Below are 24,766 nucleotides of genomic sequence, written 5' to 3'. Positions count from 1 at the left end.
GTCGATTAGAAAAACATGTTCATATGGCCTATAGTCAGAGACTATACAGAGAAGGAGATAGAGCAGTAGCATTATTGGCACAACTAGTGAGGCAAGAAACATCTGTGGTACAGATAATACAGATTTGCGCTGACATTGGGACATTGGTGCACACGCAGCGGGCGATAGCTGAAGCCTTGGCGAGTCATCTACGAGCGGTGTATATAGAGCGATCTGGGTCAGACCTGGAGGCGATTCTTACCTATCTGGACTCAACTGAACCCCCCCCCCGGTTGGAACCTGAGGAACAGGAGGCTCTAAGCGCCCCGATCACCAAAGATTAATTAAACCGGGCTAGAGGTCATCTTAAACCGGCTAAAAGTCTGCGATCCCACGGGCTCCCGGTGGAGTTCTATAGACAATTTGCCCCATTAATGGCGGATAGACTCCTACAGGTCTATAATGAGGCACTGGGAAATGGTGCTCTCCCAACCTCTATGAGGGAAGCATTGGTGGCCATGATATTAAAAAAGGATAAGGACCCCAACCTGCCCCGTTCCTACAGGCCAATATTGCTGATAAATATTGATGTAAAAATACTCAGTGGGATATGGCGGAACGTCTCCTTCTGAAGATCGCACAGCTTACCCATTCGGATCAAGCAGGTTTAATTCCAAGAAGAAATACGACTTATAACCTGATACGGCTGGCGCATGCATCGTGCGGCTCATCCTTGGAAGGGGCACCCATCAGGGATGCCCGCTTTCTCCCCTACTATTTGCAGTTGTCATGGAGCCACTGGCTGCTCGTCTGAGAACCGTGATGGACCCTTCGGGAGTTAGGGTGGGGGAGACTAATCATATAGTCTCCCTATATGCAGACAACACACTGGTCTACTTGACACATCCGGAGAGCTCTATCCCTGTACTCCTTGCGGAGTTGCGGAACTTCGGTGAGATCTCGGGACTTTTCATCAACCCAGAGAAGTCCAGGGTGGTCTCAACTGGCAGATTGGCTGCGGTCCCACCAGGGGAGCGACAGCACATTGAATTATCGTGGGCGGAAGAGGGGGCACGATACCTGAATATTCACCTGGCAAAAACGGCCACTACCTATCTTGAACACAACGTTGGCCGTGTGCTGGACACGTTGAGGGGATAGTTGCGCTTTTGGACTGATTTGCTGTTGTCACTCGCAATTAGTAAAATGATTGTCGTGCCTCGCTGCCTGTATGCACTGCTACAATCACACTACATAATCCTGCAATCTTATTTTCATACGCTAGAGTCTCATGGTGGACCTCTTGTGGGGGAAAAAACATAGAAGGGCGCAGTTGGCAACGTTACAGGTAACATGGGAAAAGGGTGGTTTGGAGGAGCCCAGCTTGGAGTTCAACTACATCGCTTCTTAGCTGCAGCATGCGGTTCATTGATTAGACAATGAGGAAAACTGGGCAAAGTGTCTGATGGCCGGAACTTACGGCGACCGCTCGCTGAATGAACTGTTAATGCTGGGAGGCAGCGACCCCAGAGAGTGGTGAGAAGGGTGGTGCAGCATGCTCTGTTCACACCAGATATTCCCCTGTGGGCATTGCGCCCATTTGCCAGTATTGCAGACTCCATGTCAGTTTGCCGGTGGAAGGATGGCGGCTGCCAGACACTGGGGGAGGTTTATGTGGACGGAAGGTTCCTGACTCGAGAAGAGGCACAGAATACCTTTGACCTCGGAACGGCCCAATTCAATATGGGAGACTCTCTAGTGGTGCACGTGAACCTTGGCCGAGGTTTCCGGAGGAACCCCCTACCACTAATATTTTGAAAGTCATGCTATACATGGCACAAAGTAGGCGACTTATCTCCCACCTCTATAGAGCGCTGGGGGAGGATTTACAGGGAAAGCTTCTCGGAATCCAACAACATTGGGATACACTGATGGATGAACCCCTGACAGAGAGTGTCTAGAGAAAGGTACATGAAGGGGTGCAAAGGGTTAGTGCACATGCACGATTTAAACTCCTCCAATATAATCTAGTGCATCAAGTATACCTCACCCCACGCATGTTACATATAATCTACCCGTCCCAAGGACTAATTTCCCAGATGCAAAATACAGGGGCAGACTTCCTCCATATGGTAGGGGCATGCTTGTTGCTGCTCCCCTTCTGGGAGAGGGTCCTGACATGTCTAAGGGAGGCCACAGGCTGGAGTAAACCCCGAGATATTAGGCAGGTACTGCTGGGAGTACTGCCTGCGCTAAAGAACAAGAAGATAATCAGGCGTATTGTCAACCTGGGACTAGCCTTGGCGAGGAGGCGCCTGGTAATAGCATGGATGCATCCTCGACCCCTGCAATATGCGGACTGGGTTAGAGACGTAAGCGAATGGGCGATTGCGTAATCGGTACGAATAAAATCTGTGCGGAAAGATGATAAGGCTGAGGAGGACCTATTGGCATGGGCCTCTATGTTGGCAGACTTACAAGGGAGCGAGCCCCTGCATCCCAAGAGCTTTCTGGAAGGGGAACCCCCTAAAAAATAGAATAAAAGTGGGATACTGCCTAGGATATGTATGGAATTTCAACAATAGATATGCTTTTGAAATGTGCAGGTGATCATGAGATTTGATTCGGACTGACCAGGGATGGGAGGGTAGGAGAGGGGGGTGAGGGAAGTTAATTGTTGAAATATGTTGTACACGTTATACTAGCAAAAAACATGTGGGGAAATAAGTGGTCTGTAATTGGTAATTGAAATAAACGATGTACATGTATACAACTGTAATATGATAACCTATAATGCCAATAAAAATTTATGAAAATAAACCAAAAACGATTCAGCATATGCTAAAAATGGACACTCATTTCCTAAAGAAGATTACCAAACTTGTCACAGGAACAAACTCATAATAAACAAAAGAGCGTCCCACAAATTAAGTGGCATTTGAACAAAAAAAGCTTTTATAGATGGCTTGTATACTTTGATCTATTTGACTCTTCAGCAATTAAGATCTGTATAAATGACTCTTGCCCCACCTAGAAAGGATGCAAGGCCACATGGAGAGTTTTCATTTCCTTCAGAATATATTTGTTAATCTCTGAACCTTTGAACAAGTATGCTCTCGCATCACTATATTTTTACTCGCTGTTTGGCAGCAAAGTGTCTACTTTTTAAAACACATACTGAACACCCTAAGTATACGAATGATGAGCATATATGATCACTGGGAAAAGCTGCCGAAGAAGGGAGCACCACAGAGCTAATGATAAGGGGCTAAACTTAAACTCACAAGTGATTAAAAAAAGGATATAACACTTGAACATCCAAAGGCTTTTTAATTATGACACTTTTATTCCAAAAAGAAAACCACATTATACTCACCTGTTGGAATATAGACACTTTCTTTTCTCTCATTGGCCTGATTGTCTGCGAAGGAGCTCCCACTTTCTTCTTTAGTGGAAAATGAAACAGTTGAATTGTCAACCACATATGCTGGAATCAAAATACAAATTTTACAATTTAATGAATACAACCATGTTATAAATCCATATAAATGCATTTACATTTTAAAAGGGTGTATCCTCTCTGAAAAAATGGAAAATCGCAGGGGAGCAATGGATACACTTAGGTCTAAAAAAGTAAGTTATTAACTAGGAACAGACTGGACCGAGACAAGTGATGACATGGTACCGGGAGCAATGGTTAAAATGTTAGGAGAAGGGCTTGAGGGGATATCTGAAAACAAAAATCAGAGATGATTAACTGAGTACTTCAAGGGGTATTTCGTTGTTTAAGCCCTTGCTACTGGTACGGAGACAGAAAATCCTACGTTGTTCTCTCCTGAAGAGCGAGGAAGGATTCCACATTGGGTTAGCTTCAATGATGGCCCATCTTAAACCATCTGGTTACTGTTTCAGTTCATTGAAGTGGTTGCACATTCCGGTCATGATGCACCCACATTGGATGGTGCTCCTATGTTCCCCCAGCCTGACTTTGATCACCCTGATCATCATTTCCCCCTAATGGAGTTTGCAGGGGCATGATGTCAGCTACACAGTTGGTGAGTTGTTTCTGTGCTCAAGTAAAATTGGAGCCCAATTTCAATTCCGTAGTATGTTGAGTAGAAGAACATGCACTTCATGACCCACAGGGGTAATGGCTGGTTACACTAGGAAGTGCCCATAGAGTGTTCTGTGAGGAGCCTGTGTATGGTGTGTGGTCTAGTGTGTACCAGATGGCCTTTTAGATTCTATGACGATATCATAAACAGGGGCACGAAGCATGTCATTTCTATGAGTGATCTTGTCTCCGTGTTCACAACTGGTAACAACTAAGTACCAGACAAATGTTGTGGTTCACTAGTATGGACACTCTGGTTTATAAGGATGTCCTTCCCCAGCTATGCAAAAACCTTCAATTTGTTGTCTTTAACTCTTCTCATCCTGTCTAGGTTGGACGATCATTTTAATGTTGGGCAAGTAGGTAACTTTCTTTTAGAGGGAGACCTCCCACAATGATTTTGAGTGTGAGATAGTCCCAATACCCTGGTGGTCCTGAAGAAGCACCACAGATCATTTATAGACCATAGAGGGGCGAAACATGTCCACCCGGTTTTACCTCACTTACACACACTAAGCTACTTGGGTACATCATAACCCCTAAGTAGCACTAACTAATTCTGTTTTTAAAATCTGTCAGGGTGGGTCTATATATCACAAGATGATTTTACATTCCCTAGTCAGTTTTAATTCACATCTTTTCACATATTATAGTCACCTCACTTGAACACAGTGCTTAAATTGTAAAATATTAAGTGCCAGGGCACTGACCAGGAGGCCACTGCAGCTTGCACCACACATCGCCCTTGTCATCGCTGCCAAAACAACTACTACTCATCTCTCTTGCATGTAAATGCAACAGTTCAGATTATTCCAGGTCCCCAAAGCTGAAGGAATGGCAGGGGAGGCAGGTGTTAGCACTATTTTAATGTATAGTGTATTCCTAAACACCGTTGTTCTGCTCATCTCTAAATTAGATGAGCAGCACCACCATGTGGTAGACTGTCAACACCATACTTAGAACAGTTAGGTACTGAGCACCGGAAACCAATTAAATGCCGGTGCTGAGCACTAGAAAGCACCGGCTCAAATTAAGCACTGCTTGAACACCCTCACACTCACCATACAGTGGTAAAAATTAAAAAGATGTCTGCTAAAGTGACCCTTTGGGGACCCGAAGGACAATGCAGCAACGGCTCAATGAGGAGCACCCGCCCGATGATGAGGAACGACATCCCTAGGGGTGTCTGAGGGCAACAAGAGACAGTCCTGAGGATTGCCCTTGACGTTGTATCCTGAACCTAGATCTCTATTTCCTTTAAGAAAAGTAAACCTAGTTTGACTTGTGTATTTTGTTTATATTCTTTATACTGAGAGTATATACTGTGCAACAAAATGGCATCCTTTTAGGCTGATAAAGGCTGTTGATCAGCCGAAACACCTCTCTCTTTCTGTGTTTTGAGTAGCGTGATGCAATAAATAGGTTGATCTCCTTTATCTTTGATTGCACACTCTCTCATTAATTGGAAGGTTTTGTGATACATATGTATACATTTACATAGGTGAGAAAAAAAACAAAAGTTAAAGTGGCGTTATAGTTAGGTGAAAACGTCAAATATACAATTTTAAACGAAAAAAAAAAGAAATTCACTAGTTAAAGTTTACTGAGCTAACTATATCACATGCGTCCCCACCATGCACTGCCTATGACCTCACATACTACATCACTCTTGAAATGTTCAATGATATAATTAATGACAACACTGATACCAGTAAAATATGGGGCAGTGCAAAGGGACAGTCCGGTAAATCTTAGGTGTTTGGACAAAATATTGAATACAAAATATTGTGATACAAAAATATAGTGTCAAGGATATTGTCGACAGGAATATTGAAGGTAAAAATTAAGTTTAAGTGTTATAAATATCATAAAACATATCTATTTAGTAAATATGGAATTTAGTGTAGTGTGCTTGATCATATAGGTTTGCCGATTTCTTTATTTATGAAACTGTTGAAATTTGTCTTTGTAGTTGGATTGTCTATAAATAATAGTTTTATTTTTTTTAGCAGCGGGATATTGGATTTTTAGGGGATGGTTTAATTTGGAGTGGGAATAGTAAATGTAACCCTTTTAGTGTCCAACACCATCCCTAAATTGGTTTATATTAGAGTGGGAATAGTAAATGTCATCCCTTTATTATCCAACATCTTCCAACACTTTCTTCAAAGTGGATTACATATAAGTGTGATTATTTCATATAATCATTTTAGTGTGAAATTCTTTTTTTAAATTGTATTTTTTTGTTGTACAAATAGTTCATGTAATTTAATTAATATATTTTGTGTTTAGAAATATAATAAAAAATGAATTAGTTGTAGGTTTGTAATAAATAATATTACCAATCACATTTTCCATAGAAGAAAGACAAACATTTTCAATTTTTAATTTATCAATTTATTTATTGTATATTTTTACGTTTAAACATATATTTCTAGTTACAAATGCATTTTTATATATAGATAAAGGAAACAATTGTAATACATTTTTATTATTAAAGAAATTAAAAATGTAAATCATATTTAAATAGTATTGCATGTTGTACATTTACCACTTTTTCCGTCATGTTTAAAACTTTTTAAAATAGTTTCATGTATATATTTTCAACCTCATTTTAATATGTTTTCAGTATATATTAAATAATTGTATATTTTTTGTACTATTATGCAATTTATAATTCAAAAGTTTAAAATTTTTTACATTTTTAACATGTTTAATGTTTTTGTACATTTTAAAATACATTCATTCAAAATTTTTAAATTATTTCCAATGTATTTTTATGTGGAGAAAGGGGAACTGTTCGGTCATTCCGAATCTGTTCCGAACGGTATTTGGAGAATCCGAGTCAGAGGTGATCCGTACAGCTCTAAGGCGTGTTTCAGACTGACCTATTATGATGTCGGATTCTGACAGCCTTTTCGACTCGGTCTGTCCAACACTAAAAGGTTGGCGGAAACTGACTTTGGGGGCCCCTAGCAGGCCCCCTTCGTCCTGAGGCCTTCGGTTGGGGGCTGTGGGGGTACCCAAGGGACCCCCCTGTAATACCATGCCCAGTGTGGCATGCACCATGGGCTGCCCGCTACATGGTGCAATCTTTTCTGCAGATACCCGTTTTCCCCATAGGAGCCTGTGTTGTCGGTTGGAACACATGCTCCCATTGCAGTCAATGGGAGTCCTTTCGAATGGTGTTTGGAAACATCGTAATCGTTCGGGTGGCACTACCGATCAGGCGGTTTGGTTTCTGACCGACATCGCAATGAGGCCCTTAGTTGCACTGATAGTAGTGTTTTTCACTAGTGTGTGATTTTCGGTTTTCATACACTGTTTTAGCAATGTATCGTTATGTTACATTGTGTTATGTTTCTTATTTTATCATGATTAAGTGAAATCTGGATGTAGTTTTTGAGAGTGTAATGTGTTTTGTGGGTGGGTATTCTATTTAACTGCTGCAGGTTTTTGTTTACAAACTTGTCCTATGGGCACTGGGATTTACCTTTTTTTTTTTTAGTAAATCTTTTGGTTTATAATAAACCAATATTTTTAACTTTGATTATCTTTTGTGTTTGCAGGCATGTTTCCTTTTTTTTTGTGCATTTTCAAGGAAGATACATACAACTCATGCATGGAACCCGCAGCATTAATCTCCCCTCCCCCCTGGTGACAATAGACATAGTAACATCCAAGAGACGAACATACATCAGCCCGGTCAGTGACCCATAGCAACTTAAAGCACCATATTGACATTCGCGGGCGAGTCCAGATCTCCTGCTGCCTCAGAGCTGTTAGATAAAAGATATGCGGCTAGAGGCGCCCAACTATCTTTGGGCCTGGATGGTGATGTTTCTTTTTTTAAACACTTTAACCAGTGGCTCACTGGTTAGAGTAGGCAGACCTGGAAGCAGAGGTCAGCCTGGGACCAGGGTTCAATTCCCGGCTCGGCTGGGTCTTGAGTCCATAAATTGTCCATGGACTCGATAATTCTCGCTCCAGTGCATACTCGATTCATGGGTTCACACTCTGCGACTCTGGGCAATAGCTTGCTTAATCTCCACAATGGCCCCTCGCGGCGGGATGCCTGGCTTTCACCTTGTGGATGGCCTGCTGGGTTATCTCACAGGGGAATACCAGGACGGGTTCCCTAAGCAAGCGCTTAGAGACCGGTTGGTGATTTGCGCTATATAAATATCTGCACATTTACATTTTTATTTTTTTTACTTTTGGGGATTTTCTTTATGGTCCCTAGATACTTTGGATTGCTTCGATAGATCACTAATGGATTGGTTTTATTTTTGCATTTTTGGGGGGCTTTTTCCATTGTATATTTTCCATTTACGGTGGATTCTTTTTTACTACGAAGATATAGAGGAAGAGCTTCAGCTACAGAATAGTACGTCTTATTTATTTTATTTGTTTTGGGTGGGAAGTTATATTTTACTGTTTGTGTAATTATTGTGTGATTCTTATTTGGATATTTGTTGTATTTATTTTATGCGATGGATTTAGTTTGTTCTTTGAGCTTTTAGTAGGTTAAGTTGTATTGCTTCGCCCTCCCAAGTAATAGAAAATACCGCCCTCCACACGGAGGCTCAAACACGACGAAGCTATAAAAACAAACCACCACCAGAACAGGGATTTCGCTTTTATAAAATGAAACACATCAAAACACGGTTCTCAGAATAAGGCATGGGGTTTTATTTGCGCAACACTCTCTAACAAAAAGGCTTTCCCAGATGTCAAATGAACATTCAATTGTATACAGAGATATATATGTATATATATGTGCAAGCAATCATAATATACTTATAAGTAGCCAAAGGCAGCTGTTAAATGAATGGATAATAATATGAAATGAAATGCAAGCAGTTAATACTGGACGTCCTGCAAGAAATCAGAAAGATATATACACAAAATACATCAGATGATTACAACTACTGAAGACTTGGATGTGCACACAGACACTCACACATCACTATGAAAACACCTCAGATGATTATAACCACAGGAGACTTGGATGTGCAAGCATGAGGAACAGTAACGCTGCAACGATTTCGGGGAGCGCACGCTCTATCTGGCTCGAAGCACGAAGCACTTTATCATTCAGTGAGATCTGGGATTTTTAATCAGCAAACCTGTTGGCTGTTTTACACATTTTAACTGACTTGGTTGGGGGGTATTTTGAAAGCATTTTTTATAACTTTTAAAATTCACTCACCAAACTGTAACTACACCTCTCTCCCGCTAATTTTGCCTATTCCCTGGTCCACCATGGAGTGTTCCGATTGTGTGGAGGGAAACGGCATCAGGAGGCGGGGCACAGGGCAGAGGTCAGGAGGCGGAGCCACTGCTTACTTGAGTCACATGGCAGCACGGACGCGCGCAGTGCGCGTGCCGCTGACGCGCCGAAGGTGCGCCTAAGGCAAGCCCATCTGCGCCTATCCACGCCCCTCCGGGACCAGGGGCCAGGACCCCTGGCTCTAGTATAAAGCTTAAAAGATACTCAGGGCACTAGCTATTAGCACTCCAAACTCTTGAAAAAGAGAAGTGTAAGCACTGTATCAGCCTTACATCTGGCAGCAGAGCCTGTCCTAACTGCCGCTTTAAATTGAGTCACGCCGTGTGGCGACCTGCCAGGAAACAGAATATAACAGAAGTAAATCTACTCCTCCTGAATTGCAGGTCCCTGCCAAAACACTTCTCTGAAATCAATATCTTTCTCAGTGAAGAATAGCCGGAGGCGCTGTTCCTGACAGAGACATGGCTGCACAAAGATGCAGAACCAGACATAGTAAAAGCTCTACCCCCAGGATATTATATACTTAGGAGGGACAGGGTGCCTCGGAAGGGCGGGGGGATTGCCATCATCATTCTTGATCACGTAAAAGGACGTATTGAGCCTGATATTGTTCAGGATTGTGAGAGTATGGGATTCGCGCTCACCTTCTCCCCCACATGCTCATTATCAGGAATTTTAATATACCGACCCCCGGGCCCATGTGGGACGTTTGTCGAATCCCTTACAGACACGGCGGCATCAACGGCAAACTCCGCCGCTAACTTCACTATTTTAGGGGGATCTCAATCTGCATTTAGAGGATCCCAATAAAGCTGAAGTCCTTAACCTTATACAAAACCTGCAGGCCTTACAACTTACTCAAAAAGTCACTAGCCCGACCCATGGCAAAGGCCACATACCAGACCCAGTATTTTCAAATGAAGATAATTCTATGTAGACAGCCAATCCCCAGTTCCTTGGTCAGACCATTTTATAATCCAGATCATCTGGAAGTCATCAAGGCCTATCCCCAACGAAAGGCCAACAAAGAGTTGGGACCGATCTTGGGCAAAACTAGCACCTGAAATCTGGTCTAATACACTATCAAGCGTTAACCCTAAACGCGACCCCGATCCCAGTATAGCCTGTGATAATTACAATGAATGGATCGTAACGTCCCTGGACTCCATTATTCCATATAAATGGAGCTCAAAGAGACCTACAGAAAAATGATTCCCATGGTACACCCCTAAAATACGACAAGTTAAACAAAAATGTAAAAAACTAGAGAGGGCATGGAGGAAGGATTACTGCCCAGAGAAAAAACTGAACTATAGAGAGGCGATCAAAACTTATCAGACAGAAATTAAGAGAGCACAGGCACAATACTATGAGGAGAAAATTACTTGTCAGCCAATGCTCCCAAGGAAATGGCCAGAATAACAAACAAGCATTTACAATGCAATGGTCTCGGCATTGGTAAAGTTAGAGCTATTGGCATTGCTCATGACATTATTTTTGTTTATGTTTTTGTTTTTAAAACATTTAAAGAAACGGCATTGTCATGAGCAATGCCAATAGCTCTAACTTTAACAATGCCGAGACCGGTGCATTGTAAATGCTTGTTTTTAGGGGGGAGGGACCCCCTCACTAGCCCAGCAGTGGTTTGATGCAAAACAATGGGGGCCCCCAGCTGGATGAGGTGGGGGTCCCGAGATTCCATAACCCACAGATATTCATAGTCTTGACTGCTGAGGGGCCCTGGTTTGTGCTATGCCCTGTACCCCAGAGAGGTGGGGGGAGGGAGACACAATGTCCCTTGAAGCAGCAGAAGATGGTCGATTATGTGGAAAATGCTGCAAATCTTCAATTATGCTGAAAAATCCTCAGTTGCAAAATTGCATCATTCCATGGGCCTGTAACTGCAAGAAGCGCGAGGTGAGAGGGAAAGATGCCTCTAATCGGAGACAAAGTCCACTCCATGAATATTTTGAAGAATTGGTAACTAATAGGCGAGACCTAAACACCTGGTCTTGATGAGATAAATACTCGTGGATGGAATAGGGAAGCCTGAAGGGTGTGTAGAACTGTTTTCAGTCATTCTACTGATGCCAGACCTAAAAATGTATTCATAATTCTATCATGTATCATTCTCACTGGGCACTAGTTTAACTAAAAAAATTACTGCTCTATTGAAGTTAAATTCAGTGCTGATGAGAGATAATATAAATCTCCCATGTCAGCTGTGAGCACTTCATCTACTCTTTTTTTTTACTTTGCGTCTGGGAGTCTGCAGTTGTTCTTTCACCTGGGACTGCAAGTACCAAGATGCAAAGGGAACGCAGAACTGAATGACATGAATGACTCTCGCCTGGTTTGGAGCAGCCTTGGATACCTCACTCTTTCAGAACTGTCTCTGCTCTTGTGCTCATACATATTTGTTTGTTTTTAAACGGTTTCTGTGCTGCTTTATCTGTATCCTCTTTGCCATTTTCCAGGGCAGTTGCCTTAGCCCTCTTTTATTAGTTGGCATCATTGGACGGGCACTGTGCATCAATGGTTGGTTAGGCTGTGCGTGTCTCACCCTCTCGCTACAAAGGTGCTTCTTAGCATATGCAAATGCCGATGGCATTACTGTAATTACGTAACGCTCAGAAAGTTTGCCTGACGGCTCTCCTTGTTGCCAGCTAGTGGATCTGGGGTTAGAGAGATGCAGCGGATGGCACCAGGTCACACACTTAATCAGTTGTGGAAGCTGAGATTGAAACCCGGGTCTCTCTGGTTTCACAGCTGCAAAATAAGATCATAATCTCCAAGACATGTGCCCGCGTCCCCTGCAGCCTCCATCTCTCTCTCTCTGGGCAGTGCCATTCCCCGTGCAGTGCCCTGTCCGTGCCCCCCGCTCCATCCAGGTGCCCCTCACGAGTGCGCGCCTCCTGAATCAGAGGGGGCAGCCCTCTGATTAAACGGTTGTCCTGGCAACCCAGAGAAGCATTGGACTTTCCTACAGGCTACTAGGTGGGAGGGGGCGTTGTGGGAAATACAAGGAGTGGGGGCGGGTTGGGACGGTGTGAGGTAGAAGAGAAGTTGGTGAGCTGCAGGGCTTTGGTTGGGGGTGTGAGGATATGCATATGTGTGAGCGTAGGACTAGTACGTGTTGTTTTTCTAGCGGATACGTTAGCTGAGGTAATTTGCTCAGGATCAAACAGTTTGTTAAATGTGATTTCTGAATTCAGTTCATCTGAGGGCCCAGTTGGCAACATAAACTATAGCCCACATCTCGCCCGAGCAGAAATATGGGTTGGGGATGAGGGATGTGAGCGAGGAGCATTGCTTAGAGGAGTGAGATGTGCCTTTGGTGGGATGCGAGTGAGGACCATAGCTCATGAGGGTAAGGGAAGTGAGTGAGGGACAGGGCTCCTGGGGAGTGGGTGAAGAGCATAGCTTGAACTGGAGGGGTGAGAGTGTGGCTTGGGTGGGGTGTGAAGGAGGTGCAGGGCTTAAAGTGGGGTGAAAGTGAGGACCGTAGCTCATGAGGGCGAGGGCTGGCGAGGAGAGATGCGAGGACCATTCCTCATGGGGGTAAGTGAGGCTGGCGAGGGGATAGCTCCTGGTGTAGTGGGGCTGCTGAGGAGAGATATGAGTGAGGACTGGGGGCCATAGATTAGAGGGGTGAGAGTGTGGCTTGGTGGGGTGTGAAGGAGGTGCACAACTCGGAGTGGTTTCCAGGGGGCTAAGGCGGGATGTGAGTTTGATGCACAGAGGGATGGACGGGTGAGGGAAGTGAGTGAGGGCATAGCACGGGGCGGTAGGGAGGGGGCTCAGGGTGGAAGTGAGTGAGAGCCCGGGCACAGCTCAGTGGGGCGAGAGGGGGCGAAGGGTCGAAGTGAGTGAGAGATCCCAGGGGCAGCTCGGAGTAGCGAGAGGGGGCTATGGGTGGAAGCGAGTGAGGGTACAGCTCGGCGGGGCGAGAGTGGACGAAGGGTAAAAATGAGTGAGATCCCAGGGGCAGCTCGGAGGAGTGGGAGGGGGCCAGAGTGGAAGTGAGTGAGAACCCGGGCACAGCTCGGCGGGGCGAGAGGGGGCTAAGGGTGGAAGCGAGTGATGGCACAGCTCGGCGGGGCGAGAGCGGGGATGTGAGTGAAAAGAAGGCTTGGAGGGGTGAGAGTGGGCGAGGGGACGTGGCTTAGGAAGAACGTTTGACGGGGATGAGATCGCAAGGTTGGAGGAGAGGCAGGACTTGGATGGGATGAGTGGGGGGCTGCAGGGGGGGGACGCCGAACCTGCCTCCGATCCTGTTTTTCTCCTTCAGCGCAATCAGTGCTGAGAGCTTGTGTCTCTCCTGTGCCTGGGAAAGTGGGTTAGCCTCGGAAGGAGCAGGCGTGCAGTGTGCGCACACATCCACACACACAGCCCCGGGAGCAGCAGCACTCCAGGAGAGAGGGGTCACCAGCGCAGGGTCACAGTCCACACTCACGACAGCCCATGGACCACAGGCCGCCTCAGGAGAGAAGGTCGCGGTTCAGTTCGAATTCCCTTCTCGCGCCCTTTGACTCGATCCATGCCTCCCAGGGGCAAACCGATGCCGCCACCATTAACATTCCGCCCCACCTCTAATCAACTGCAATGATTGCGCTGCAAAACTTCCGAAGGTCCCGTACAACGGGATGAACCGGAAATGGCCTCATACCCAATCCAGTCTAAAAAGCCGCTGAGTCACAGAAAGTTAAAGAGCACAAAAAAACGAGGGCACCGGAAGACACCACCGTCTTTCTCCGAGGCAGAGCAGAAATGCCTCGGAGAAAGGCAGCGTCTTTTTCGGATTCGGGGGCGTGTTTTGCGGTTTAATGAAACGGAACGCAAAAAACACGCCCCCTGATCCGAAAAAGACGGGGCTTCAACGGAGTGACTGACCTGTTCTCCAGTGGCTGGCCAGCATTCAAGAGGCCAGCCAATGGAGAACAGGGGAGAAGAGGGGCGGGTGCAAGCCCCTCTTCTCCAAGACATTAAATCTCCGGACTTCCGGGCTGCCGACCGGATGGTCCCGAGACCTAAAAAGCTGTCACAGCTGCCCCAGCTAGCAAGGTCCGTAGAATCAGCACCTCAGCGCTGCATGGAATTAGCAGAATTTTTTCATTAAAAAATCCTCGATATATACAATGCCTTTCCACCGGAGCCGGAGAACCCGAGCACTAAACTTGAAAGCACTATGGAGGGATCGGAACGTTTAGTCAATTTTCCCATCCTAGACCTACTTGCTCTCTCCAGACTTTTCACGACAGTCAAATCAGGATCTCCCTGTGACGCAGCACCAGTGCACTTGCAGCACAAGGTAAAGGAGGTTATACTACCGGTATTACTGGAAGTTCACAATGCATCCATAATTTCTGCGATTGTACCATGAACCTGGAAACACGCCATGGTTAAAGCATTAATAAAAAAAACAACCTCAACCCGGAAGTCTGGAGCAACTACCGGCCGGCCTTGCTACTCCCCTTTACCAGTAAAATCTTAGAAAACATATAAATAAGATCCTTACTAACAACCTTGAATCCCACGAGATTTTACACACCTCCCAGACAGGATAACTAACAGTTATAGCGGAATCACGGAAAGTCCTTGATCTGGGAGGTACAGTGGCAATCATCTTGATTGATCTAAGTGCCGCATTTGACACTGTAAATCATGGTATTCTACTGGATAGACTGAAGGAGGTGGGAGTTGCAGGAAAATCTCTATCCTGGTTTAGGTCCTTTTTAACAGAGATCATTCCAGGTATTTGAAGGCAGTCATACCTTAAGAAAGATCCCACTAACTTACGGTGTCCCACAGGGATCATCATTGAGTCCCACCCTTTTCAATGTGTACTTAAGACCCCTGGCTGATATAGTCCTCCCGTATGGGGCCCAGATAGTGACCTATGCGGGCGACACTCAGCTGGTGGTAGCTCTCAACCACCCTAAGAAGAGCGCAGTCGACCTTGAAGCTTGCCTAGGAAAGGTGGCCACCTGGATGGACCAATCTTACCTTAGGCTTAACGGGGATAAGACTGAGCGGATGATTCTTGGCAATGTTACGAGCAGCCCTTCAGATGTGAAATGGCCGAACTGTTTGGGCCCATTACCAAAACCCAAAGAAAGGATCCAAAGCTTAGGAATCTGGCTAGACAGGTCACTAAAACTTGACCACCAAGCAGTATAAGTAGTAGCTACATGTTTTGGAATCTTAAGGCTATTGAGGAAAATATTGCCACTGCACCCGGAAACAGCACGCAGAACTATGGTACAAGCATTGGTGCTGCCTCGGTTGGACTACTGTAATTCACTATTCCTGGGCACCCCGAATGCCACCACAAGGAAACTTCAGGTGGTGCAGAACTGTGCAGCTAGGCTGCTACACAACATCCCCAGGAAACAATCGGCTAAGCCAGCACTGAAAGCACTGCATTGGCTACCCATCTCAGAACGCATAATGTTCAAATCACTTTGCATTGCATACAAGACCCTCTGGGGTACAGGTCCAAAAATTAGCCGCTCTTTGATGTCCTTTCACTGGCCCTCCTGCAGCCTGAGATTGGCCAACCTATTCCAAGCGAAGGTTCCTAAAATCCTGAGAGTACGTTCGGACGGGCCTTATGTTCTCATACAATGTATCCACTCTATGGAACAGGCTTCCGATCCAGCTTAGATCAACTACTCACCACTTAGCATTCAGGAAGCAATTAAAAAAGTGGCTCTTCCAGAAACTGCAGTGAAACTGGAAAATTCTTGTGGTTGCTACTAGCGCTGGGATACCTAAGGGTAGCATGCGCTCTATCAAGAATGAATTAATAATAATGTGCACACAGACTCCTTCACACATCACAAAGTCAATACTCAAAAACAAAACACCTCACCGATTGTTCACTCGACATCCTTGCCAACTCAAGCTGGAGGAGCCCTCTGACATTCCAGGCAGGATTCTCGATCGGGACCCAAGTTCTCTTATGACGACATGTCTGCCCCACAAGCTAGGTCCCATCTGGGGGTCAAGATTTCCAGCATCTAATGCCTTTTACTCCACGTGAGGAGATGGTTCTAGAAACATTGCCCACTTTCTTCTGTTATGAAAAAGCGAGCTGACCGTACTGGTCTTTGTCAAGGTCAAGACAGAAGCTGGCCAGGCCCCTGTAGGTTGACTCCATGACAGAGCTGTACATTCCACACATTTGTCTGGCAACAACAGTCTCTGCTCTGAAAGCTACCAAGCACACTTCCCACACATTATCCCAATCAAAGCTTATGAAAGCCTAAAACAACCTTGAACGTGAATAGCCTAAACATCTGGGGACCTGCCTGTCTGTGCAAAAGCTCAAGCTACCTGACAGAATTCAAGATGACATGAAGGCATGTCAAAGCCAACAGTAGGAACTTTATAAAACTTCCCAATGTACAACATAATGCACATTTGAGCACCACTACTTATAACACTGCATTTCGAGACCAAGAAGTACATTGCACACCTCTCTCTCTCATGCTTTCAAATGCACATCCCACACGTTCTGTTCCTGGCAAGGCTGTTCTACTCTGTGAAAGCTCTCCCCCTCTTAAACTACAAAGAGACACAAAAGAAATCTTCAAAGAAATGTGCACATGCAGGACATTCAAGCTAGGATAAAGTAAAACACCAAAAGTTAATTAAAACAATGGTAGTCAAAGGCCATCACGTGGTTTCAATGCATGGGAGTGCCTCTAGCACTAAATTCCACTCCATGATCTTTAACTATCATACCAATCATATAAAAAAATCAACTTTTTAATTTAAAGCACAAATATAAAATGAAGCACACATTCAAACAGTGACATTATAAAAGCATGTAACATATTACTTAATCTAAATGCATATCTGATAATAACAACTTCAGGAATAAATGTATGATGAATACACAAAATGAATACACAAATAGAATCAAACATGTTAGCCATTCTACTATTGAAGCAGCCAAACATATATTTTGCTTAAAAATAAAGGAATCTCAAAATCTTCTTCTTCAAACTGAACAGCTTTTCCGGTAACTCTGCGGATTTAATGGAAAATATCATTCTGTGTGAAAGGCTCACAGCCCTCTTGCTTTGAAATTATATCTTTTAAACATGTTTCTTCATTTTCATTGTCATTAGAGCACATTCAAAAACTGTCTTTGCTAGGTAAGTTCATCTGGTTGATTCAGCTAAAGGATGTCAGCAACAATGTCAGTCCATGCTGTCAGGTGGTCACTTTAGGGTTGGGGGGCCCCACACCCTCACAGCCCCACTCAGACAAAGGCACCCACACACAGGACAGGGACATCAGGCATACCAACACATCGCAGTATGATCTAGGAAAGAAACAAGCATCACTCCTCTTGCAAAAAATATTTTTTCAAAAAGCGCATGTTCTCCTTTTGTTTTGGGTCTGATGGCACACTTTTATCTTTTTGGTCTGCACAGTTCTCAGCTGGCTCTGGGGAAGTATCTGGGGATTCTACCCACTCTTTGGCTTCTGGATTCTTGGTATTGGAGTTAAACTCTCTTTTCCCCTTACTCAGTAAGAAGGGCTGAGGCAGTCCCTTTCTTGACTATCTCTCCACACACTGCTGAACAAGTACACCCATGATCATTTGGCATGGGCCCATGGCAATCCATCTGCCCTATCTGTGCTGGTAATTTTGCTTTTTCCAACTGGCCCCTCATAATCTGTGGAACTGGTCAGCGCTGTGCATTCTGACAAATAAGAATCACAGTTCTAAGTAAGTCTAGGGGAATATACTTCCCTTCATTCTCTACCAACCTGTTAGTAGTGTCTTTCTCTCCTAGGAGCTCGCACTTAGTCATGTACACCAAATCAGAATCGTGTGTCACTACCTCTGCCTCCAAGATTTTAGCCTTTTCATCTGTAAGGGAAGTAAAGTGGCTGTCTAATACAAGTATGGGATAATGAGCCTCTACATGATACACGGTAGCAGTGCTTTGCAGTAACATTTCCATAATCTCTTGCCACAACTCCTTGTTCCACTTTACTGGGGGAATCCAGTGTCTCATGCACCCCTGGACTTTCTACTGGGACCTGCACCAACTGTTCATGCAAAACTGCGGTTTCTGCCTATATGCACCACTTGATCACATTTGCTTCTTGTGCATTACCTGTTCTGTATAACTCAAGGGAAAGTTCAAACTTCAACGTTATTGTCATCTGCTCAGTGTCTGTCAGTGTGCAAAAACACAAAAGCAACTGTATCTGCCCGATGTCTGTCACAGTGCATTGAAACACTAGCAACTGTTTTTCAAAGAGAGCAAGCCACTCTCCCGCATCTGACAATGTTTCAGTCCAAAAGTCCAAGAGCACCCTCTTCTTTCCTTGTTTTTTCCACAAACTCCAAGTGGCACACTGCCCCTGAACTGTCATATGTAACTCAATGTCTCCTTTCTGTATTGGCTACACGTCAAACACATTGCATAACCTCTTTTGCAGATTCAAAAGCACATTGCTGCTTCTCTCCCCAAAGAGATATGTTTAAAAATAGCATTTGTCATCATTTCTTTTTTTCAAAAAGCAAGGGTTGTCACTCACTGACCAGTCTGATTTGTAACTGCAACAAACAATTGCTAATTCTAACAGGCTGATTTATTTATCTTCTCTGTAATTTCTAAAATATTCCTGCACGTTAAAGTCAAAGCTGATTGCATGAAACGGTACGACATTTTCTCAATTCAACATTTCTTTAGAAGCTACTAATTCGAACAAAAGTACAAGGCATTTTATCAGATCTTCCTCTTGTCTATGCTGAAATCTGTCCAAAATACCATCAATTTTTGCCTGAGGAAAGTCCTCCAAAGAAATAATGAAAACCTCCTGTCAGCATTGTAAATTAACCTGCAGCTCTCCTCCAACCACATTCTCCATGAGCGACTCACTCAATGATTTTTGTTATGTTCCATGTTTCTTGCGCTGCCTGGTACATTTGCAACCCTTTTTTCAGTTATTTATTTTCAAACAATAACAGATCTGAATTCTCCTTAGCTTTGATTAACTCTCTTTGCATTTGAATACCTTCTCTTTCTAACTGCTCGTATTTTTCATACACGCTGAGCACTGCATTCAAAATGACACCACTTTTTCTCTCTGAAATACCAAGTTGTTTTCCCTTTTAAAAAGGAACCGTTTCTAAGCTTTTAAATAGCTGGGATTGCCCCTCATCTGTTAAACATGCATTAGAGGCAACTTCCCACCCCAATAACTCAGTTGGCATCTGGGAAATCTGCAACTGAAAACATTGACATTTTAGAAAGCATTTTCTCCTTATTATTTTTAAATAGAATTTTCGTATCCAGCAGAGAGACGCCAAAACTGTATTGCTTCGCCCTCCCAAGTAATAGAAAATACCGCCCTCCCACACAGAGGCTCAAACACGACGAAGCAATAAAAACAAAACACCACCAGGAAAAGGGATTTCACTTTTATAAAATGGAACACATCAAAACATCGTTCTCAGAATAAGGCATGAGGTTTTATTTGTGCAATACTCTCTAACAAATAGGCTTTCCCAAATGTCAAACGAACAACATTCAAATGTATATAGAGATATATGTGTGTGCATATCTATAATATCTATATATATCTATATATATATTCACTAAAACAACCATAGGTTTTAGGGAAAGTTATAGTTAGTTGGACATTTCACTCGTATAAAACCATAGAAATTCCCCTGTTATAGTTAGTTAACTATAACTCGTGCCCCCGCAATGCACTGCTGATGATGTCACTCATGACATGGCCAGTGACATCACTGATGAAATCTCAAATGACATCACTGATGACATCATCCAGTGACTGTGTTTTTCTGTAAAGTTTAATATTTGTCATATATATCTATGACAAGGTGTATTGAAGAATGAGTGGATTTACAAGTGCCTGAAGGGATTATTAGTAAATGCGTAACTGACTGTATAAGTGAGTGATTGAACGTGTCTTACTGAATACATTGGTTGGTGACTAAACTGTGTGAAAGTCTGTATTAGTCTCTCAGTTGGTGTGTAAGCAACTGCATGGGTTGGTGAGTAGCTACATGAGTGTCTATATGGGTTATTGATTTGTTGTCTGAGTATCTGTATGGGTGTCTGAGTGTTTGTGTGGGTGGGGTATGTGTGACTCTGTGCATAGATGTGTGAGTGGGTGATTCACTGGGTGCATTTTTTCAAGAGTGCATCTGTGATAGACTGTATGGGTGGGGGACTGTGTGAATGGGTGTGTTAAAGTGAGTGAATGTATATATCAGTTGTATATGTGTGGGTAACTACATATGTGAAAGGCAGTATATATGTGTGTTGGAGTATCAAAATGGCTATAAGTGAGAGTGAGTGATTGTGAGAGTGACTGTATGGATAAGTCTGTGCTTATATCAGTGATTGTATAAGGGTGTAAGTATGTGCTAGTATTTGTATGAGTGAGTGAGCTGGTGTGTTTATAACTGATAGGTGAGTACATGGCAGTGTGATTAATTATTTGCATGACTGACTAGGTGTGTGAGTACCTCTATGGATGAGTGGCGGTGTGTGAGTGTCTATATTGGTGTATGAGTGCATATGATAGTCCTGTACTGAGTGACCATAAGTATGAGTGACTGTACGGGTGAATGAGTGGATGTGTGTGTAAACCTAAGAATCAGTGAGTGGGTATGTAGTTATTGGTGTTAGTGTGTCTATGGTTTTGAGAATGGCAGTCTGTAATTTAGAGTGGGTGTATTAAAAGTTATATTAGGGCGGGAGAAGATGCATGAAGTAATCACATGGATGATATCATCAGTGATGTCATTTAAGATGTCATCAGTGATGTCACAGACCATTTCATGAGTGATGTAATATATGATGTCATCAGCAGTGCATTGCGGGGGCGCGAGTTATAGTTAGCTGAACTAACTATAACAGGGGAATTTCTATGGTTTTATACGAGTGAAATGTCCAACTAAGTATAATTTCTAAGGTTTTTTAAATACTAATTTCTAACTATAACGCGCCTCAAACCTATGTTTTTTTCAGTGAATTTCAAAGGTTTTTTAAATGCTAATTTTTAATTATAAAATTAGTTATACCTATGTTTTTTGTACAGAATTTGAAGATTTTTTTAAATGGTTAACGTATAAATATATTATTAAACAATATTATATACTTTTCAGAAAATTGTTTTAAACATTTTTTTTTTAAAAATTAACACTGAAATATACTGTAATCATTTGGTTTTATTTTTTAATTTTAATATATTTATTTATATTATTATTATTTTTTTTTAAAGATATTTTGGAGTCGCGCACCCAAAGCGTACTGAACGCGACGGGTGCGCGTATTACAGCTGCCATATTGGAAAAGTTGTGAAGGATCCGCGTACGGTGTGCGACCAGTGCGTGTTTTCCAGTTACGTGATATACTTATAATATTACGTGTTGTGCGCGAAAGGTATGCGACGGATGCACGACTCCTGCTCCCGCTAATTCGCGATACATGCGCATTCCGGTACGCGACGCTTGCGCGGTGGCGGGCCCCGCGTGACGTCATATGTGGGGTGCGCTGGGTGCGCGGATCCCGCAATTTTTTTAATATATTAAAATGATATAGAAGAGCCTTTAATGTACATATTAGGGCAAGAGATTATCTAAGGTATTCATAAAAATAATATATTTGTACTTCTAATAAACTAAAATTATTTTTAAATATATTTTCGCGGAGTTGCTTTGGGTGCCTGCTTCCTAAGCGCAGGGTGCACGACTTCCATGTGACCTTAAAAAAAAGGATTTGATTGGTTTATAACATTTCCCACTGTAACTATTGAAGGACCCCACCCATTTTAATCATTCTTCTTGGACCATCTTCAGAGAAGCATCTCTTCTCCAACTAGAACCTTTTTAGTTTTTGTTGGTGTTTCTTTCACAACTCTCTTCCAAAATGGCATCTGGACAGCAGCAGGTAGTCCTGCTTCCTGAAGAAGATGTTTTGGAGGAAGACCCACCCAAGAAGAGACCAGAGTCTGTTGTCTGGAAATTCTTCAGTTTTCCAGGAGAGAAAAAAGTAAATGCCAGGAAGGTGACATGCTTGCTGTGTGGGAGGGTCCTGTCGCGAGGCAGTGACAAAAAATACTCATGTGGTACAGCAAGTATGTACAAACATTTGCGTACCATACACCCACGGAATCTTGCTCGGGAGGAAATGAGGCGAGCTGCAGAAAACCAACAGCAGTTGCTAGTACCTCCGGTGAATATGTCGCAACTCTATGCTTCACTCTGCACTGGTGCACAAACTGTAGCCATGTGCTGGCACAGGCACCCTTGCACCATGGGAGAGGATGTGGTCTGTCGGCTGCGCTGCCGCCTCTGGTGCAGGAAAACAGGGTTCGAGCCTCGAGGTCGCGTCCACATCCTGTGATTCTGGGCAAATCACTTAATCTCCCCGTGCCTGAATGTGTAATGTAAATACGGTGCTATGTAAAGTGCTCCAATACCTTCGGGTCGAGTTCGCGCTACATAAAAGATGCAAAACAAAAAAAAGGATGCCTGCATCATGGGAAGATTGTTTTTGTGCAGGAAGGGACACGTTCCTGTACAAAAACAATCAGTAAAAACATTTTCCTCCTTCAATGTGTGGTGTAGAATGCAGCACGCATTGAAAGAGGAAAAAATGAGGAGAAATGAAAATATTTCTCCTTGATGTGTCTTGCTACACCACCTCTAGAGTGCTGCAGTATTCACAAACATGACTAGATTTATGATTTCTTGTAAATCTAGAGATATATCTTGTTACATGGGTGTGGAGTGGGAACATACACAGCAACAGCCATGGAACGCCCCTTCAACTGAAAGTATTGCATATGATGGGCCTGTATTTACAAGGAGAGGAAAAGCCATGCAGGGAGGCTTTTCCTCTCCTTGTAAACATGGAGCTGCCCCCAGCACTACCACTACATCACAAAGAGTGATGTACTAGTGGCGCAGAGGGTTTGTAAATCTGCTCCATAAGAGCTTACGGATTGGCAGAGTAATACGATAAGTACATAGTGCTGGATGAATGATTGAGAAAGTGCATAGCAGTAACAGGAGGATTGCTAGACTGCATGGGTAGTACCTTAGTATTTACAGGAGTGTTCCAATAGTATGTATGGGGATACCTGTCGGACTTGCTGTTTGCTGCTGGCTTTTCTTTGGACCCTCCACCACTCCTTGTGGAACCCGCTTCGCGGGTCCCGCTGCGGCGTGAGAGCCGTCTGTGCAAGACCTGTGGATTGTTTTGGTGAGGGACTGGGTGAGTGCAGGGCTGCGAGCGGCGGGACAGGACTACGTCTCCCAGCAGTCCTGTCAACCCGCGCCTCCTGCCACCTGGCCGCTCTCCCTGCAAGCCCCGCCCCACTTACAGCCTGAAAAAGCCCCTCTGAGCTCCACTGCACTGGGATACCTGTCGGACTTGCTGTTTGCTGCTGGCTTTTCTTTGGACCCTCCACCACTCCTTGCGGAACCCGCTTCGCGGGTCCCGCTGCGGCATGAGAGCCGTCTGTGCAAGACCTGTGGATTGTTTTGGTGAGGGACTGGGTGAGTGCAGGGCTGCGAGCGGCGGGACAGGACTACGTCTCCCAGCAGTCCTGTCAACCCGCGCCTCCTGCCACCTGGCCGCTCTCCCTGCAAGCCCCGCCCCACTTACAGCCTGAAAAAGCCCCTCTGAGCTCCACTGCACTGGGATACCTGTCGGACTTGCTGTTTGCTGCTGGCTTTTCTTTGGACCCTCCACCACTCCTTGCGGAACCCGCTTCGCGGGTCCCGCTGCGGCGTGAGAGCCGTCTGTGCAAGACCTGTGGATTGTTTTGGTGAGGGACTGGGTGAGTGCAGGGCTGCGAGCGGCGGGACAGGACTACGTCTCCCAGCAGTCCTGTCAACCCGCGCCTCCTGCCACCTGGCCGCTCTCCCTGCAAGCCCCGCCCCACTTACAGCTTAACTTTCCTCCTACAAATTCAAACAGCAACTTCCGCGTCGCGGGAGCGCGCGGGAGCGCCCGGGGATAAGCCCGGGACAAGGGCGGGACCGTCTGTGGCCGTCAGGGGCCGCAGGAGGCTGGGCTGGGCCCACTCTCTTTCACCTGTATTTCCTTGATCATATGTGGTTTGTGAAATAGGTTCTGGGTATGTCATCATCGGTCACAGGTGAAAAACCAGCAAAGGAGGGGGGAGCCAACATCAGGACTCTGGACAATTATTTTAAATCGGTAAAGGGTGATGGGGGAATCGAAACTTCTCTTGAGATGCGTAGGGTAGAGCGCCGTCGCTCGATCGAACACATGAAAAATAGGCCCCTCAGTGATATAACTCCCTATCCTATCTCCCAAGAGGAAGGTTCCCCTAATGGCAGC

General features: G+C 44.4%; 1 protein-coding gene across 3 annotated transcripts in view; it reads right to left on the bottom strand.

Moving 5' to 3' along the window:
- The window catches only part of LOC146821043 (uncharacterized), a 366,698-nt gene that overhangs the window by 51,272 nt on the left and 290,660 nt on the right, over nucleotides 1-24,766 (bottom strand). For 2 of the 3 annotated variants that reach the window (XM_085611974.1, XM_085611976.1), the window contains one exon: nucleotides 3,356-3,466. In XM_085611974.1, coding sequence (XP_085468100.1) covers nucleotides 3,356-3,466 — 111 coding nt within the window. The remainder of the gene's footprint in view (nucleotides 1-3,355; nucleotides 3,467-24,766) is intronic. The other variant, XM_085611975.1, reaches the window with a different exon arrangement.

Source organism: Triturus cristatus, chromosome 6 (assembly GCF_964204655.1).
Source record: "Triturus cristatus chromosome 6, aTriCri1.1, whole genome shotgun sequence".
NCBI classification, from domain to species: Eukaryota; Metazoa; Chordata; class Amphibia; order Caudata; family Salamandridae; genus Triturus; species Triturus cristatus.
This window is presented reverse-complemented; position numbering and strand designations above follow the sequence as displayed.